The following is a 17,430-nucleotide window of genomic DNA, read 5'->3' on the forward strand; positions in this document are numbered from 1 at the left end:
CATTTGGTAGAAAATATGAAAGAGTGAAATACAGGGGATGTATTATAGCGTCCCTATAATAATACTTCTGTAAGCTCTGATTGTGATTGAGGTAAGTTTATCGAAGGTCTTTCAAGTGACGTCACATAGTATGAGCAACCCTATTTATTTTGATGTATGTGCCCTAGATTAGGTTAGGTGCAGGTATGAATGGAGGGCAAAGCACTGTCCCCCTTAGCCAGGAAAGGCCATAGGTTAGATTAGGTTGCAAACTTATTTAACTTAACAGCATCCTAGGTTAGGTTAGGTGGGGGTCCAAGAGAAGCAAAGCCTCTCTGTTGAGGTAAGGACCAAGTGCCTTAGGTTAGGTTTGGGTAAATACAATTAAGTATTTCACATTTGTGTTTTCTTGTATCTAAGAACCTTGCTCTCCCAGTGTGGTTCCCTATAATTGGAGTTAAGTAATTTTACCATAACCTGAATCACCATTTAGGTAAAAGGGCAGCAGATGAAGCCAAGAAAGGAAAACCGCTACTAGAAGTCCAGTTCCCCCAAAAAACTGATGTAGATTTGGCAGGGGCAAGGCCAAAAGGAGCTCTTATATGAGCATTGAATTTGCAAAAGAAAACTCTTCTGATGATGGGTATTTCCATAAGTAGGCAATGAGTCTCCAGTGGAAGAATGCAGAGAAAGTAGGAATCTCATGAAATACAAGAGGTGCAAAGTTAGGTACTTTTGGAAATCCACACTTCCATTATACCAAACTACTTATGGATGGAACATGAGGTTGAAGAAGATCACTGATTCGACCCTTCTCTGGAAGTATATGGCCAGTTGTGGTAATGGGTCTCAGGAAATGAAAAAGTGTGAACTTTTTTACCCCTATTCCTGGGTGAGGCAAGTTCTTCCTTTGATGCTGCAGAGTTAGTTTGTTCCTACATGTTGTACAAACCATCAGTCTTTTACATAAGGAATTACTTTCAGCGCCAGCTGGAACTCGGTTGTAAGGTTCTACAATGTAGTTAAGCAGTAACAGCTTGTCCAATGGTCGGGAGTCCCGCCCGACTGGGATGTAAACAGTCCACTTTGCTTTCGACCACCGTTGGGTGCAGACATTTTGTTTACCTCTCTGCCCACCTCTGTCATGAGACTGTTCTTTGTTGTTTTTTCACTGTTGCCTTTTCCTTGTATAATTGTGGATATTTCTGCCTTTGTGGTTTTTTTGTCATTTTTGTCTGATTTTGATATATTGACATGCAAACCCATGAGTCAAATAAGCCCTTACGCCCCCCATCCAACCGGAGAATGTCCTGGAGTGGGGGTTAGAAAATGTGGAGTTTTTTGCTCTAGCAAAGAAGTGGACCCTCATGCCCTCTGTGCAAGGTGCCAAGAGCATGATTGCAGTAAAGAGTTAACTTGTGACAATTGTACGTCCTGGTCGGAACAGCAGTGGGGGAGATACGAGAGTAGGAAGAAGCCAAGTAAGTCAACCAAGGCATCGTTGGAAAGCTCTCCCTCGACACCGCTGGTTACACACATCGTCGTCTTTCCTTCCTCCTTGTAAGCTTCCTGGTCTGGCTCTCTCTTCTTCGGGGGACATGTCTCTCTCCGCCTCTTCACTCGATCTGTCGAGTGCAGAGGAAGGAGGGAGTCATGCCGACCTTTGAGTTGTACTCAGGAACTTCTGTCGCTTAGGGGGGGATCCTTCCCCCTATGAGCGAACAGGAACTCCCCCCATTTACCCGACTGTTCCTTCCTCCTCAGGTTTGTCTGCCTTCGCAGGTGGGGATCTGCAGCAGGTATGGCAATCACTGAGTCGTACTGGCACTCCAAGCATCCATGGACTCCTACAACATCTAGTAGCGGTCCCAGTCATGCATGTGGTGGAGTCAAGGACGACCACAACCGTTTCGACACCAGGGTACACGGAACTACATCAACTCCATCAAGGTTGGAGTTGTTCTGGGGTCCTAAAAAGGAACAAAAAGCGTCTGTAGGGCTACCCTGGTCTTCCTTAGCTGATGGTGTACTGGACCAGGTGAACGCTCTTGTCTCAGGACAGGAAGCTTCACTTAAGGTCAGCAGGTGAGACAAGCTGCTTCCCCCTCCTCTGACTCGCCAGTGGCGCTTCTGTGTGCCTTCATCAGACCCTTTGCCAACCTAGCAGGATGACCCGGAGTTAGACGAGCTAACGCCGGGATTACCTCTGCAACACCTGCTGTCAGAGAACCTCTGGTTCTCACAGCACGAGGCGATGGCGCTGGAATCGACTGCCATGGCAGCCTTCCAGGCCATCTCCTGGCTGGATTTGTGATCCCTCACAGTATCCAAGGTCGCAGCTTCCTCGGGACCTTTAGTTCCTGGGGAAGATTCAGTTTTCAGGAGATTGCCAGTCTGGAGGTAGGGCTATTTCCTACCTGGCCCACCAGACTGCCAACCTGTGGGCCAACCTGACACTGAGGATGAGGGAAGCTTTCCTGAATCGGGTATCCAGGGTGGCTGGTCTAGAGTCGACGATGGGTCTAAGGAATGGACTGTTGCTGGGTTCCTCCTCTCTCTTTCCTAGGGAGATGGTGGACGCTGCGGTTGAAAAGTGAAGAGCTGAGGACAGCAATCGCCTAGTACACCAGGCAGTTGCGAAGACTTTTGGGCAGTCTCGTACAACTGCGGCTAAGCCTTGGGGCTTAGCTAGCTCTTCCTCCGCTCTTAAGACGTCAGTATCATTGAGGGTAGCGCATGGAAAGACCCAGCCTTCCTCTTTCGCTTCAAGAGGTGAGCGTCAGCCCTCCTCTCAGCCCTCCTCTCGCGGGAAGGAGGTTAAGTGAAAGGGGAAGAGAGGGAAACACTAGGGACAGCGTTCCCCCTCACCTGCTGCTGGAAGTGGCAGGGTGCCTGGCAAGCCATCAGGCAACTTGGCAGCGCTACGGAGCCGAGACCTGGGTAGTGGATATCCTTCGGGAGAGATATCTACTTCCCTTGAGTCAAGGCCACCCATCACTTCACATCCGGTCCATCTCCAAACATACGTTCCCGGTTCGGCCAGGGACGTAGCACTCAAATAAGAAGTACAGACATTGCTGAGCAAAGGAGTTGTGGAAATCGTATGAGAACTGTCACTGGGGTTCTACAACTGACTTTTCCTGGTGGAGAAGTCTACAGGGGGCTTGAGACTGGTGACAGATCTTTCTCCCTTGAACTGAATCGTTCACCAGACTCGGTTCACGATGGAAACGTCACACTCAGTGCTCGATTCCATCAGGGAGAATGATTTCCTGCTTTCAGTGGATTTTAAGGATGCATATTTTCAAATACCCATCCATTAGTCCTCCAGGAATTATCTTTGCTTTATCCTCAACGGGACGGTGTACTAATTCAGGGCACTTTGTTTCGGTCTCTCAACCACCCTTCAGGTGTTCGTGCAAGTGTTTACTCTGGTGTCGGCTTGGGCCCATTCGGTCGGGATACATCTAATGAAGTATCTCGACAATTGGCTGGTCCTGGCGAACTCTCGCTCACAGTTGCTACAGGACAGAGATTGCCTCCTCGACTTTTGTCGTGATTTAGGGATCGTGATCAATTTCGAGCCCAAGCAGAGGATAAAGTACCTGGGCATGCTGATCAATACGGTAGCAGCACGAGTCTTCTCCCCAGACTCGCGGATCAGCAGGTTCAGGGAGGCAGCTCGTCGGTTTATCACGACAGGAACAGCCAGCTCAGCAGTGGCAGGTTGTGATCGGTCACCTGTCATCGTTGGAGAAGTTAGTCCCTCACGGGTGTTTTCACCTGTGGTCTCTGCAATGGAGACTAAAGGAGTGCTGGTCACAGCCGGAGGATCCGCAATCCTTCCTGGTTCCTCTTAAGGAGGAAAGAGGATTTAGCCTGGTGGGTATACGATAGGGACCTCTTAATAGGACTGCTGTTGCACACTCCCCCTCCGGAGATGCTTCTGTTCTCAGACACATCGACCGAGGGTTGGGGTGCACTCCTGGAAGAGTTGCTGGTTTCGGGCGTGTTGAACCGACATGACATGCACCTTCACATCAATGTTCTGGAGCTTAAGGCAGCGTTTCTTGCGCTCCAAGAATTCTGGGAACGGTTGATGGGACACTCGGTGGTGTTGATGAGCGGCAACACCATGGTAGTGGCATACGTCAACAAACAGATGGGGTTCGTGTCCCTCCTGTTACACCTGTTGACGATGCAGGTGTACAAGTGGGCAGTGGCTCACTCGGTAGAGCTGTCAACCAGGCACATTCCAGGCAAGAGGAATGTAGTGGGAGACAAGCTCAGCCGCCAGAATCAGGTTATTGGGACAGAATGGTCTCTACACCCAGACGTGGCGGAAAGGCTGTTCGACCTGCGGGGTCATCCAGTGGTGGACCTATTCGCCACCTGGCACAACAGAAAACTTCCGGTTTTCTCTCAGTCGTGCTGTACCCATGGGCAGCTACAGAGGACGCGTTCCAACACCCGTGGGACAACTGTGAAGTGTACACCTTTTCCCCGTTCTGTCTGATTCGCAAGGTGATCACCAAGGCACTGGTCACAGCAACCTTCGGATGATTCTAGTGGCACCCAAATGGCCTCAGGCTGTTTGGTATCCGGACCTGCTGGCTCTTCTCTCTGAGGCACCACGAGAGATTCCCCCATGGCACAACCTGCTGTGTCCACTGCACGTAGAACGGTACCACCAGGCACTACATTTCCTGTGTCTTCACAGCTGGCGGTTATTCACCATCTCTTGCGAGCGAGAGGCTTTTCCCGCTGAGCAGAACAGAGATGGCTGGATACCTCAAACAGTCCTCTGCAGTAGTATACCAGGGAAAGTGGTCCGTTTTCTGTGGTTGGTGTCATAGATGGGGTGTGTCTCTGCTCAGAGCCACTCTTCAGCAGGTAGCGGATTTCCTGGTCTTTCTTCACCGAGAGAAGCTCCTCTCCATATCCACGGTTAAAGGATATAGAGCCCTATTGGTTCTAGCCCTTAAGCTGCGAGGAGTGGATATTTCTTCTATGGAAATATCTCTCCAGTTGAGGAGCTTCGAGAGGTCTTGCCCACCCAGGGAACTCAGGCTCCCTGAGTGGGATGTGGCTCTTGTTTTAAGGAGTTTGACTCGTAGACCCTACGAGCTTCTCCGGGAGTTGTCAGACAGGGATCTGACCCTCAAGACCGTCTTTCTGCTGGCGCTGGCATCGGCGAAGAGATTAAGGGAACTTCATGGTCTTTCCTTCAACATCAAACACTCGAGGGGATGGGTATCAGTTACGCTTGATTTCATCCCGGATTTCGTAGCGAAGACTCAGAACCCTTCGGTCCCTGACGTCAGGTTCGAGTCCTTCACAATCCCCTCCCTAGAGGACTTCACAGGCAATGATGCAGAAGAGATGCTACTTTGTCCTGTTAGAGTGCTACGGCACTATCTGGAGAACTCGACACCTCAGACCTGAGTGTCAACACTTCTACGTTAGCACCAGGATGGCCAAGAAAGAAGTGTCCAAGAACACCATTTCTTTCTGGCTTCATGAGGTAATCAGGAAAGCGTACGACTCCAAAAGGAGTTTCGACACCAGTACCTTTTGTCTGAGAGCCCACGAAGTTAGAGGTATAGGTCCTACCCTTGCAAATTGCAAGAACTTTTCGGTTGCACAGGTGCTGAAGGCAGGGGTGTGGTCCAACCAGACCACCTTCACCTCCTCCTACCTTTGGGATATTGCCCATAGGTCCTTGGACACTTTTCCCTTGGGACCTATGGTGGCTGCTCAACAAGTTGTGTAGCTTACCCAGCTCCTTTAACAGGACAAGGTTGCATCTCATCCTTGTAAATGAGTGTGACTGGCTTCTCATCCTTTCTCTTTTCTTCTCTCTTCCTGCGGGCAGAGAGTAGTGGTCAGCACATGCTGGAGAGGACGACGGGGCAGGTAAGCTATGTGACTGAGCTCCATTTTATCTCTTTAGTTAGGGATAGAAGCATATATCCGTTCCTTCCCTAGCAAGGGGGGAATTGGACAGCAGTAAGAGACAAACCCAATGCTTTATATTTGACCTCTTACTTACGACTTTAAGTTCTTGCTTGCTGTTCATAAGAGGTACACAGCCTCCCTCTTATGAATTGGTCCAGATGTCTGGCCATTGGTCTTGCAGTGATCTTACTCCGATCAGTTGGACAGAGGCTAGGTTCTCCCCCTTGCTCCTACGACCAGGGAGGGAACCTAGGTTGGGCGAACACCAGTCTGTTCACAAGACTCAGATTCCTCCTACCAATAAGTGAGTCTTCCTTATGTAAAGGAACGATAGTTTGTATAACATGTAGGAACAAATCACAATTTTTAAAAGTAAATTGTATTTTTCCTAATCATACAAACCTGAAGTCCTTTACATATAGGCCCACCTCATGCCACCCCTCATTCTGTTCCTGGGCCTAAAGCAAAGTGGAATGTTTACATCCAGTCGGGTGGGACTCCCGACAATTGGACAAGCAGTTACTGCCTAACTACCTTGTTATAGAATCTTACTACCGAGTTCCAGCTGGCACTGAAAGTAATTCCTTATGTAAAGGACCTCAGGTTTCTATAGTTAGAAAAAATACAACTTACTTTTAAAAAATGTGAATTTTGTAGCCAATGCAAAATATAGGATTTTGGATAAAGGCTGATCCTGACATGCAGAAACAGATGAGATGGGGATAATGGATTCTTTATTCCAAGGATAGGATCATAGAAGATTGTTCTTTTGAGCATTTGAAGGCAGAGTATGAATAGCAAAGAGTACTATTCCAGCTACAAGATTGAGTTGTGGCTACAAACTCCATGTCAAATAAGAAACAAACTGAGGAACAGTGGCTAGAGTAGGAAACTTCCCCTGAAAGATATTGGAGTTCTTTTGACATACACAGAGCAATCCATGGCAAACAAAAGCACAGGTGAAGAACCAAAGCTAAAAAACTCATCCAACAGGGGCTTGTAAGCTGACACAACAAGGCTGCAAAGAACCAAGGAAAAGTTCCAACTTTCAGGTTTCTCTGAAATCTAAGGGATTGGTGTGCTTAAGTGGCAGACAATATTAGAAATATTTATCATTTCCTAAGTCGAGGCCATGCTGAAGACAAGGCAGAGTGATAACCCTAAATAGCCATAGAAAGAACCAGGACTGTTGGTAACACCGAGCCATGACTTGCCCACTGCTTGGAAGAGCTCTGGCAGAGGATATACAAGGAGTGGTAGTAGTGGTTCCAGCAACCTTAAGAAAATTAACTGAGGGTGTGCTTGATTATTGCCGTGCCTGAAGATGCAATGACTGATAGTGAGGTTGAAATCAGTTGAAATAAGGTTGCTTAGGAGAAACCTCAAAGCTGGAGGAGATTTGGAATAACTCATGAGCTCAGGAAGTCCAGGAACCACTCCAACTGATGCTGAAAGGAACAGTGAGCATTATCCCTGAGTTCTCCAAGGCTCAAACTTTGCTGATACCTCTTAGAAGACTGAATGGAGGAAATGCATAGGTACCCTGGCTTTCTCATGTCTAGATACATCCCAAGCTAATGTGTCAAGATATGGAGAATAATGCGGGAGTCTGGTGATCACCAACATGGTCAAAAGGGGGAAATGAACATTATTCAAAAGTTTTCCAATGGTCAAAACTTTGCTTCGTACCTTTCTCAGAAAATTTAATGGAGGAAATGCATATGCACCCAGGCTGTCACATGGCTGGATACACCTTAAGTTAAAGGATCTGGATATGGAAAACAGTGTGGAGGAAGTCTGGCAATCAGCAACATGGCAAACAGATCCAACAAGGTAGATTCCCCTTTGGCACTTGACCTTGTAAATATCAAAGTAAGGGACCTACTCTGACGGGAGAACTTGATGTTTCCTTCAAAGGGCATCTAACTGGATATGAATTGAGGGATGATGGTGCCATTCCTCTCTTTTCAAGCAAATATAACCACAGGTAGGAAACAGAGTGGCTGACCTTTTCCCCTTAAATCAGCAGGTAAGCTTTAGGGCAGTGGTGTTGTAGGCCTTGACTTATTTGCAACAACTTATCAAGACATTTGCAACAACTTATCAAGACATTTGCCTATTTTTGGGCCTGAAACCCTAACAAGTGTAATTCTCATCCCAGAGTCAAAGCATCTGTAAACATGGTCTGTGGATCATGAGGAAATAGAAGAATTCCATTCTATTTCTTTTGGCAATTGTTCACCAAATGAGCTTGTGATGAAGTCTGTGTCGTCAGGATCCTGACGACTGGAGACACCATGACTGCCTTCCAATAGGAAGCCAGCTGGAGATATAGAGGGGAAATTTCTCCAGAGAGACCGTAGCCGATCAAGACCTGTCAAGACTTACTGTAATGCAAGGGTGAAGAAGTAGCTCATTGATGGCTTGAGGAGGTGGCACACTTTCCTCTGAGGGACTAATTCTGCTGTTGTGTCTTGAAACATTCTCATGCATATCACTTCGATGGATGTTGACATATCTGACTTCTCCAGTTTGACCTGCAGACCCAGGGACAAATGCAATTACAGAGAAGCTGCGGGTGACTCAACTTTTAAAAAAGCCAGAACCTTTATAGCAGTAAAGACACAAGCATAGATGATGCAATGAGGAGACTACTGGGTCAAAAATTTAGGTGAAAACCTGATGGACAGTACACAGACCAAAGCAAAGGGCTAAAAACTTGAAAACAGCCTTGCCAATGAAATAAAATTACTTGGTAAGCTGGTAAGCAAGTGAATGGTGAAGTAATAGTACACTTCTATGGAAGAAAGAAGTCCCATCAATAAACATAAACTTCATACAGACTCCATTGTCCTCTCTTCATACAGAAGTGGTTATACAAAGAAATTTGTTTAGCTGTTTGAGATCCTGAAAATTTTGGATTAAGTAAGACCAAACATAAGAAGTCCAGCAACTTAGATGAAATCTCCTTAATGATGTCTGTTTGCATGGAAGTCATTTTGTTGTTGAGAATTTTTCTCATCCATCACAGGATTAGAAGGGTAGGAGTCAAAGGTAATCAAAGGAAGACCCAAATCTCTTGAAGACAGCCCCCAACCTAGAGATAAGGTGAAGGGGATGAAAGGGCATCATCTTTGACCACCTCTTGGGCAGTAAGACAGTGGGTAATGATAAGGCTGTGAAGCAGTGATGTAGGTAGGGAGAGAAAGGGTGAGACTTCCTATGAATAGGGAAAGCCTACTGTTGGTGTGATGTCATGAAGTGATGCCACTAATTAGAGGATAAGCACTAACAGCACCTCAGTGGCATAATCAGTATCGTCTTGGTCTGCCACCTTGGTGGCCGCGAGTTTGATTCTCAGGCATTCCATTGAGGGGTTAGAGATGTGTATTTCTGGTGATAGAAGTTCACTCTCAGCGTGGTTCAGAAGTCATGTAAAGCCGTTGGTCCCGTAGCTAAATAACCACTGCTTCCATGCAACGTAAAAACACCATACAAACAAACGATAAGCACTAGCAACAAATTCATGATGGTGGTCATGGTTACAGTATAGTTCAATATGCACAAATATTCCTCAGCTGTGGCCACACTATAATCCTCAGGGTAATGAACATTTAAGTATAAGATCAAGAAAAAGTGTTTACAAATGATAATAGAAAGAGGAATAAGAAATAATTTTGAAAGATTTGAGAGAGATTGAATTAATTTTAGACTTTTATTTCGTTATTTTATGAAAAGCTCGCCAAATCCCATATCAGTTCTGATCTGTTTTCTCATGCATTTTCCTTTCATTCATTCCTGATCTCTTTCTTTTACAGAGCTCTTGTTCATATACCAAACTTTTTCCATCTTTCGGTTAATGTTATCACTAGGTGATCTCATTTTCCCATATTAGTGATACTATTTTTTAGATTTGGCCTAGGGTTGGAAGGGAAAGAAAGAGATCCTCTACCCTTTGTCTCCATAGTGTGTTGGATGGAGGGAGCTAGAGAGACAGGTGAATATCTTTTATGTTTTACACACACACACACACACTCTCTCTCTCTCTCTCTCTCTCTCTCTCTCTCTCTCTCTCTCTCTCTCTCTCTCTCTCTCTCTCTCTCTCTCTCTCTCTCTCTCTCTCTCTCTCTCTCTCAAGTGAAATATGTTCACAGATTTAATTTTTTTACTGGTAAAGTTAATTTCAGCAGATTTTTCAGTTTCCATTTTCATATTTTGTAATGAATTTAGTTGGAATAAAAAAAAATCTTGCGATTTTCATGTTAGTTTTTTTGGTAGGAAAGCTGCATTGAGAAATGCAGTGTAAAAGAAACTTCTCAAAATGATTAGTGGTTCTGTGAAAATAGTAACTCATTTTGAAACCTATCAAAGAAAAAGTTTAGGAGAAAAGTATGTTGACTAGTATTGTCACAGAGTAATAGCATTGATAGCTACCCAAGATTTTACAGTATCAGTCAGCATGCTGAATTTGAGAGCTTTTATTTCCTGAAATTATATTTCATGTCATCTGTTGTATCTACAGACATGACATTATGGTATTTGGTAATTAAACTTCCCAGTATATTTAGCTAACTGTGTAGTAAATTTTTTATTTCTAGGTGCTATCATATCAAGACCAGCATCATGTAGATATATTCAAATATTATGAATTTAGAACTTCATGTGTGAATATTGTTTCAGATTTGATGAAACACTAGCTGCCACATGTACTGACTTGCGCCAAAGATGGGTTAATTGGGATCCTTCAAAAGAATGTTCTTTTGTCAAGAATGACTTAGATGACATGTCATCTAACCAGGTAAGTTTGTTTATCCAGCAAAGTTGAGCTTTTGTTATTAGTTTTAATAGTGTTGTTCTTATGCGAACAAACCTTCGGCCTTAACAATAGAATAATTTTCTAGCGCATAGCTGGATCCAGTTAAAAATCAGAGCTGATAAAGCAAGGAATCTTGTGAGATCTGGCAATGCGTGTGTATATCGGGTAAAAAATGGTCAAAGACCACCCACCCACGCTAACGCGTTCAGTCTTTTTCTTAACCGCCTGGTCGAGAGTCGTGGTTGCCCTCTCTTGGTCATTTACCCGGCTGTTTGCCTTTTTTTGCTATTTTGATTGTCTCTTGTGTGTGTGTGATTGTGTTAATATGGCTTCCTCTGCTTCTTCTCGGCCTCGCCAACATATGTGCCCAGGAACTCCAGGTTTCCTGTGTTCTCGTTTCCTGGCTTTTTCAGCTAAAAACCCACATTCCACCTGCAGTAGGTGTTGTGCTAATGTTTGTACTATAACGAATCCGTGCCCGGAATGTCGTGCATGGCCTAGAGCGCTGCGGAAGTTATATTATAGTAAGAGGGAGCATCATAGAGTTTCGACCTTCCTTTGTGGGAATGGTTTTCGTCACCACCCCCGATGCTTCGCCGTCTTCCGCAGTCACACCCTATGATGCTAGAGTCGTGCCTGTGTCTCCTTCCTTTTCTTCCATCGATTCATCGTTGGAAGTATCAGGAGGCCCTCAGGGTGATTTAGTGTGTAATGTCACCCCCTCTTCCTCGGGAGATAATTTGCTTCCCGCAAGGGAGGAGGCTGTTTCATCAGTTTCTTATATTTCAGGTTCAGAGGCGTCCAAAATGGCGGCACTCTGGGCGTTGCTTGGGTTATGGGGTTCACATCCTCCTTGGAGGGTTTGCTGACGCATTTCATGGATGCTCGCCTCCCCCCTAAGGGCCCCCCCCAGCTCTCCCTCCTCCCCCTGGCCCTCTCTACGTTGGTGCCCAAGGTCAGCCATTTTGTATCGCTCCACCAGTGAGGCCTGCCGCTAACTCGGGTCAGGGGGAGGCCGCGACATCTTTCTCAGAGTCGCTGGTGACATCACTCCCAGTTCCATCGGTGACGTCACCTCCATTGATGATGTCACTCCCAGTTCCCTCAGTGTCGTCTCTCCCTGCTACATCGGCATTGTCGATTGAGGCTGCTGCGCTGCCTTGTCATCATTTGCTCCTGTGATGTCATTGCTGCCATCCAAGACTTATCCTCTTCCTTCCATGTCGTCTACATCCTCTCTTGCGGATCCATCTTAGGCTTCATGTCAGGTGGTTCATAAGAGACTGGACTCTGTTTTGGAAGATAGGTTTGCTCCCTTGTCAGCTGAGAAGGCTGTGAGCAAGCATGTTGCGTCACCTCCTCCGCCTCCTGCCAAGAGGATGTGTAAGGAATCAGTGCTGTCATCCTCTCCTCCATCACCCCCATCTCCGCCACGTCGGGGTATCAAGCATTGGAAGGTTAAGGACTTTGCCTTTTCTTCGTTGACGAGTGAGGAGCGGCACATCCGTGTTCCCAAGTGTTAGTGTTGCGTCCCCGGTGCAATCTGCTGTGGCTGTATCATCCTCTGCTTCGAGAAGTGAGTGTGTTGCAACCTCGTACGTTACGTGCACATGTTGCTGATTCTTTTGCTTCTGCACCAGTGCCTATTCGTCATCATAAGGATCTTAAGGCGCTTGTGAAAAGATCAAAAGTTGTGAATGCGGAAGTAGCGCAGCCAGAGTGTTCGCCTCCCCCTCTCATTGATAATGTTCGGGGTTTGACTCCAAGGAATTCTCGTTCTACATCAAGAGTTCGAGATGCTTCTCTGTCACACGTACATGAGTCTGCTCCACACGGAATCATATGTGGACACGTACGTGGAGTCATCTATTGCAAGTGTTCGCAGTGGTGTTCCTAGTGTTGTGGTTGGTTCATCGCAGGAGTTGGCACGTGGCCCCAGTCCGGATAGGTCTGCTGGTGCTTCAGGTTCTTTGGCTGCTGGATCTACAGTTGGTTTGCACCAGGAAGGCGTGTTGGATAAGCCTGCATCTTCTTCTCGCCTTCAGCCTCCATTGCTGGAGCAGGAGAAAGGGGACATGCAAGAGTTTTTGTCTTTCTTTACCGAAGTTGTTGATCTCATTCGTGGGTTCAACAATTTGGAGAGTAGGACTCAGGCTCAGTCTTCTTTCACTCCTACTTGCTCGGAAGCCTTGCTGGGGGCTACGCAAGATCCTAAGTTGTCGTTTCAGCCTCCCTTATCGGCGCATGTCCAGTCGGTCTTGCAAAAAGTGAACGCTTCTGTGTCAGATCGGGACAGGTCTCTTAGGTCAAGGGGTTCTTCCAAGTTGCTTCCTCCACCGCTCACGAGACATAGGAAGTATTATGCTATGAACTCTGTCTGTTTGTTGCCTCTTCATCTTAACCCAGACATTATACGTTTCAAGCCAGTGTTGACTTTGGAGCAGGTGAGGTCGGTGGCGCCGTCCTTGTCTCTGCAGGATGCCTCGGCTTTGCAGTCTATGGCAGCCTCCATATTCCAGACAGTATTATGGTTGGACTTGTGGTTGACGGCCATTGCCAAGATTGCGTTTGACAGTTCCCAGAAGGGTTGGTGAGTGCTTCTTCTCTTGTCAGTTTGTTGCAGTTTGGGGGCAAGGCGTTCTCGTATCTTGCACATCTTAGTGTCAATTTGTGGGCTAATCGTCTTCTGATCAGAAGGGACGTGACATTGTCCAGGATGGCAAGATCAGTTGACCCTGAGTCCTTGTTGGCACTCAGGAATGGGGATCTTTTAGAATCTCAGTTCCTATTTCCTCAGACTGAGCTGGAGGACGCAATAGACCGATGGAGAGCTGATACGGACAGGTTGGTGCACTAGGCTGTGTCCAAGTTGGAGTTGTTCTTGGAGACGTCCTGCCCCTCCTCCTCCTCCTGTTCAGCAGCAAGTGCAGAGATCGTTGCCTGGCAAGCCGTCTAGGAGTTCGGTTTCGGTGGGGCCTTCCCATTCGTCTCAGCCTAAGTCAGAGGACCAATGTCCCTTTTAGCCCTGCTCTTACAGTTCAAGGAGGGGCTTCAGAAGTAGAAATAAGGGGGTCATCGATAGATTGGGCACCTCTCCCTCTCATTTGCCACAGGTGGGGGGATGCCTGGCAGGCCAGTAGGCCAAGTGGCAGAGAAGTGGGTTGTAGATGTCCTTCAGGTGGGGTATCTACTACCGTTCGACTTCTCTCTCCCCTTCTTGGACTGACCTCTGCTCAGGTGATTGTATCCCCCAGATTCTCCGAAGTTCTTAGCTCTCCAGGAGGAAGTGCAGAAACCCTGGACAAAGGTGCAATAGAGGAAGTGGTGCGTCTGTCTCCGGGGTTTTAGAGTTAGATCTTCTTGGTGCCCAAGGCATCAGGGGGATGGAGACCTGTGATCGACCTATCCACCTTGAATCATTTCGTCAGGAAGATGAGGTTCAAGATGGAGACCCTGCAACCACTGTTGGCAGCTGCAAGGGAATAAGACTTCATGCTGTCGATAGATCTAAAGGACGCATACTTCCAGATCCCCATTCATCCGTCGTCCAGTAAGTTCCTTCGCTTCTCTCTCGGAGGCAAGGTCTTCGAGTTCAAAGTCCTGTGCTTCGGGTTGACCACGACCCCTCAGGTGTTCACAAGAATCTTCTCTCTCATCTCAACTTGGGCTCGTGCTCGAGGGATCCGTTTGCTGAGGTACCTCGACGACTAGTTGGTCTTAGCGGGTTCCAGAGAGAAGCTGCTACAGGACAGATCATCTGCTTCGGTTTTGTCTGGAACTCTGCATCTTGGTGAACCCAGAGAAGTCAAATCTCGTACATAATCAAAGGATTCTCTATCTAGGCATGGTCATCGATACAGCAGCCTCGAGAGTTTTCCCGTCGGATCAGAGGTTGGAGAAGTTGCAAGTAGTGGCACGCGACTTCCTGTCGCAACAGGATCAGTCAGCTCATCAGTGGCAGATTCTTCTGGGGATTTTATCTTCTCTGGAGAAGCTGGTCCCTCATGGGCAACTTCACCTTCGGTCTCTGCAATGGAGACAGGGACTTCTGGTCTCCGGCAGGGGACTCGTCCCTGATAAGGGTACCTCTGTCTCCAGAAGTGAGAGAAGATCTTTGGTGGTTGGGATGATCAGAATCTCTTAAAGGGTGTTCCTCTGTGTTCTCTTCCGCTAGACTTCCATCTGTTTTCAGATGCCTCCCTCGCAGGTTTGGGTTCTCATTTAGGCGGCCTCATTACTTCAGGTGTTTGGAGTTTAGAGGACAGACAGTAGCATATCAACGTCTTAGAGTTAAAGGCAGCCTTTCTGGCTCTGAAGGAATGTCGGGAGAAAGTAGAGGGACATTCTGTTGTTCTCATGTCGGACAACACCACAGTGATCGCTTATGTGAACAAGCAATGGGGACTGGTTTCGCATCAACTTCACGCCTTGACAGTCGAGGTTCACCAATGGGTGGTCAGCAATTCAGTGGAGCTCTCAGCCAGATATATCCTAGGCAAAAGGAATGTGGTCGCGGACAAGCTGAGTCGTCGGGATCAGATCTTAGGCACAGAATGGTCTCTCCGTCAGGCTGTGGCAGACAGGCTCTTCCAGGTTTGGGGGAGACCTATGCTAGACCTCTTTGCGACCCTGTTCAACAGGAAACTAGAGGTATTCTGTTCTGTGGTTTCGGATCCTTTGGTGTTAGCGGTGGACACATTCCAACATCCCTGGGACAACCTGGAGGTGTCTGCCTTCCCTCTGTTTTGTTTGATCTGCCAAGTCCTGAACAGGTTGATGAGTTCACAGAGTCTCAGGATGACATTGGTAGCTCCTCTGTGGCCGCAGGCGGAATGGTTTCTGGATCTGCTGTTGTTGTTGGAGGTGCCAAGGGAGATTCCCCCGTGGCAGCATCTTCTTTGTCAGCCCCACACAGAAAGATTCCACCTGTCCCTGTCTCTTCACAGTTGGAGGCTATCGAGTATCTCCTCTGAGCAAGAGGCTTTTCTCAGAAGACAGCAGAACTTATGTCCAGCAATCTCAGAAAATCTGCCTCTGCCGTTTACCCAAGGTAAATGGGCGATCTTCTGTAATTGGTGTCGTAAACAGGGTTTTTCTCCACTCAGAACTTCTATTCAGCGCATAGCAGACTTTTTGGTCTTCCTCAGGGAGAGAAAGGCTTATGTGTTTCTGCCATTAGAGGCTACAGGGCGGCCTTGAGTTCTAGTGGTACGTCTTAGAGGTATCGACATCTCATCCTGGGAACTTTAATTGCTGTTTAAGGGGTTTGAGGAGTCGTGTTCTCCTAGGGAGCTTAAGCCTCCATTGTGGGATGTTTCCTTGTTCCTGAAAAGTTTCACTAAAGCTCCTTATGACCCTTTACGTCGTTCATCAGACAGGAACTTGAAATTCAAAATGGTTTTCCTCCTGGACTTGGCTTCTTTGAAGAGATTGGGGGAGCTTCATGGCCTGAGCTATGATGTGAAGCACGCCAGGGGTTGGGGGTCAGTGTCCTTCAGATTTGTCCTGGAATTCGTGGCTAAGACCCAATCCCTCAGTGCAAGATGATAGGTTCGCCTCCTTTTCCATTCCATCACTGGATGACTTTGTGGACAGTGATTCTCAAGAGCTCTTGTTGTGTCCTGTCAGGGCTCTGCATTGCTATCTTAAGAGGACATGACATCTTAGGCCAGGTTGTTGTAGGCCTTTTGTTAGCACGGGGCATACAAAGAAAGAGGTGTCCAAGAATACAATCTCTTTTTGGATATATAAAGCTATCAGACAGGGGTATTTGACTCTTGATGATTCCACCGCCACGTCTGTTCAGGCTAGAGCACATGACGTCAGGGGTATTGATCCCTCTGGTTTTCAAGAAGGAATTGGCTGTTCATAGAGTTTTGAGCGCTGGTACTTGGTTACACCAATCCACATTCACCTCTTTCTATCTTAAGGATGTTGCCCACAGATCAATGGACACTTTCCCCTTAGTTCCTGTGGTGGCTGCCCAGCAGATCGTGTAACTCATCATTGCCCTTAACCGGGCATATTTGTATCTTACCTAGGATGGTCGTGTGGAAGAGAGAATGAGTGAGTTGGCTGGTCTCTTTCTTACTCTTGTTCCTTGTCTCTTTCTTACTCTTGTTCCTTTCCTTCTTCCTACGGGTGGGTTGAGGAATAGACATGTCATTTGCTGGACTGGTCTGATACAGGTGAGTAAGGTAGTCAAACTTATAGTTTTGTTGCTTTGTGTTTGAATAGTCAAATCCTCTATTCAGTAGCATATACTCTGCTCTCTAGCAAGGGGGAGTGAGGAGTAATAAGGAATCCTGGTGCATTGGTTTGTTATTGAACAGTCAGAGTTTCTCTTTAGTTCCCTACTGCAATGAATCTTCCCATATATCACTGTACATAACCCAGTGGCTGAGTTGTTGGATATCAGTTTATCTAGCTTCTCACGGACATCAGTCCCTCTCCTGTAGATATTTCTTTTGGAGTTGGACTGGTGGGTAGCCCCCAGTTGGTTTAGGATGCCTGTAATGCCCTCCAAGTATAAGTCTATATTATTGTTAAGACCGAAGGTTTGTTCGTGTATGAACAAATGACAAATTTTCTAAGACAATTTGTATTTTTCATAGCTACAAACCTAAGGTCTTAATGTTTTACTGCCCACCTCTAGCCACCCCTCTGTCTTCTTATGA

The 17,430-nt window shown here is 46.8% G+C and overlaps 1 protein-coding gene across 3 annotated transcripts in view; it reads left to right on the forward strand.

The window, feature by feature from the left end:
- Window positions 1-17,430, forward strand: part of LOC135196154 (leukotriene A-4 hydrolase-like) — a 159,211-nt gene that overhangs the window by 106,936 nt on the left and 34,845 nt on the right. For all 3 annotated transcript variants that reach the window (XM_064222716.1, XM_064222717.1, XM_064222714.1), the window contains one exon: window positions 10,618-10,735. In XM_064222716.1, the coding sequence (XP_064078786.1) occupies window positions 10,618-10,735 (118 nt within the window). The remainder of the gene's footprint in view (window positions 1-10,617; window positions 10,736-17,430) is intronic.

The sequence above is a fragment of the Macrobrachium nipponense genome, chromosome 17 (assembly GCF_015104395.2).
Source record: "Macrobrachium nipponense isolate FS-2020 chromosome 17, ASM1510439v2, whole genome shotgun sequence".
Classification (NCBI taxonomy): Eukaryota; Metazoa; Arthropoda; class Malacostraca; order Decapoda; family Palaemonidae; genus Macrobrachium; species Macrobrachium nipponense.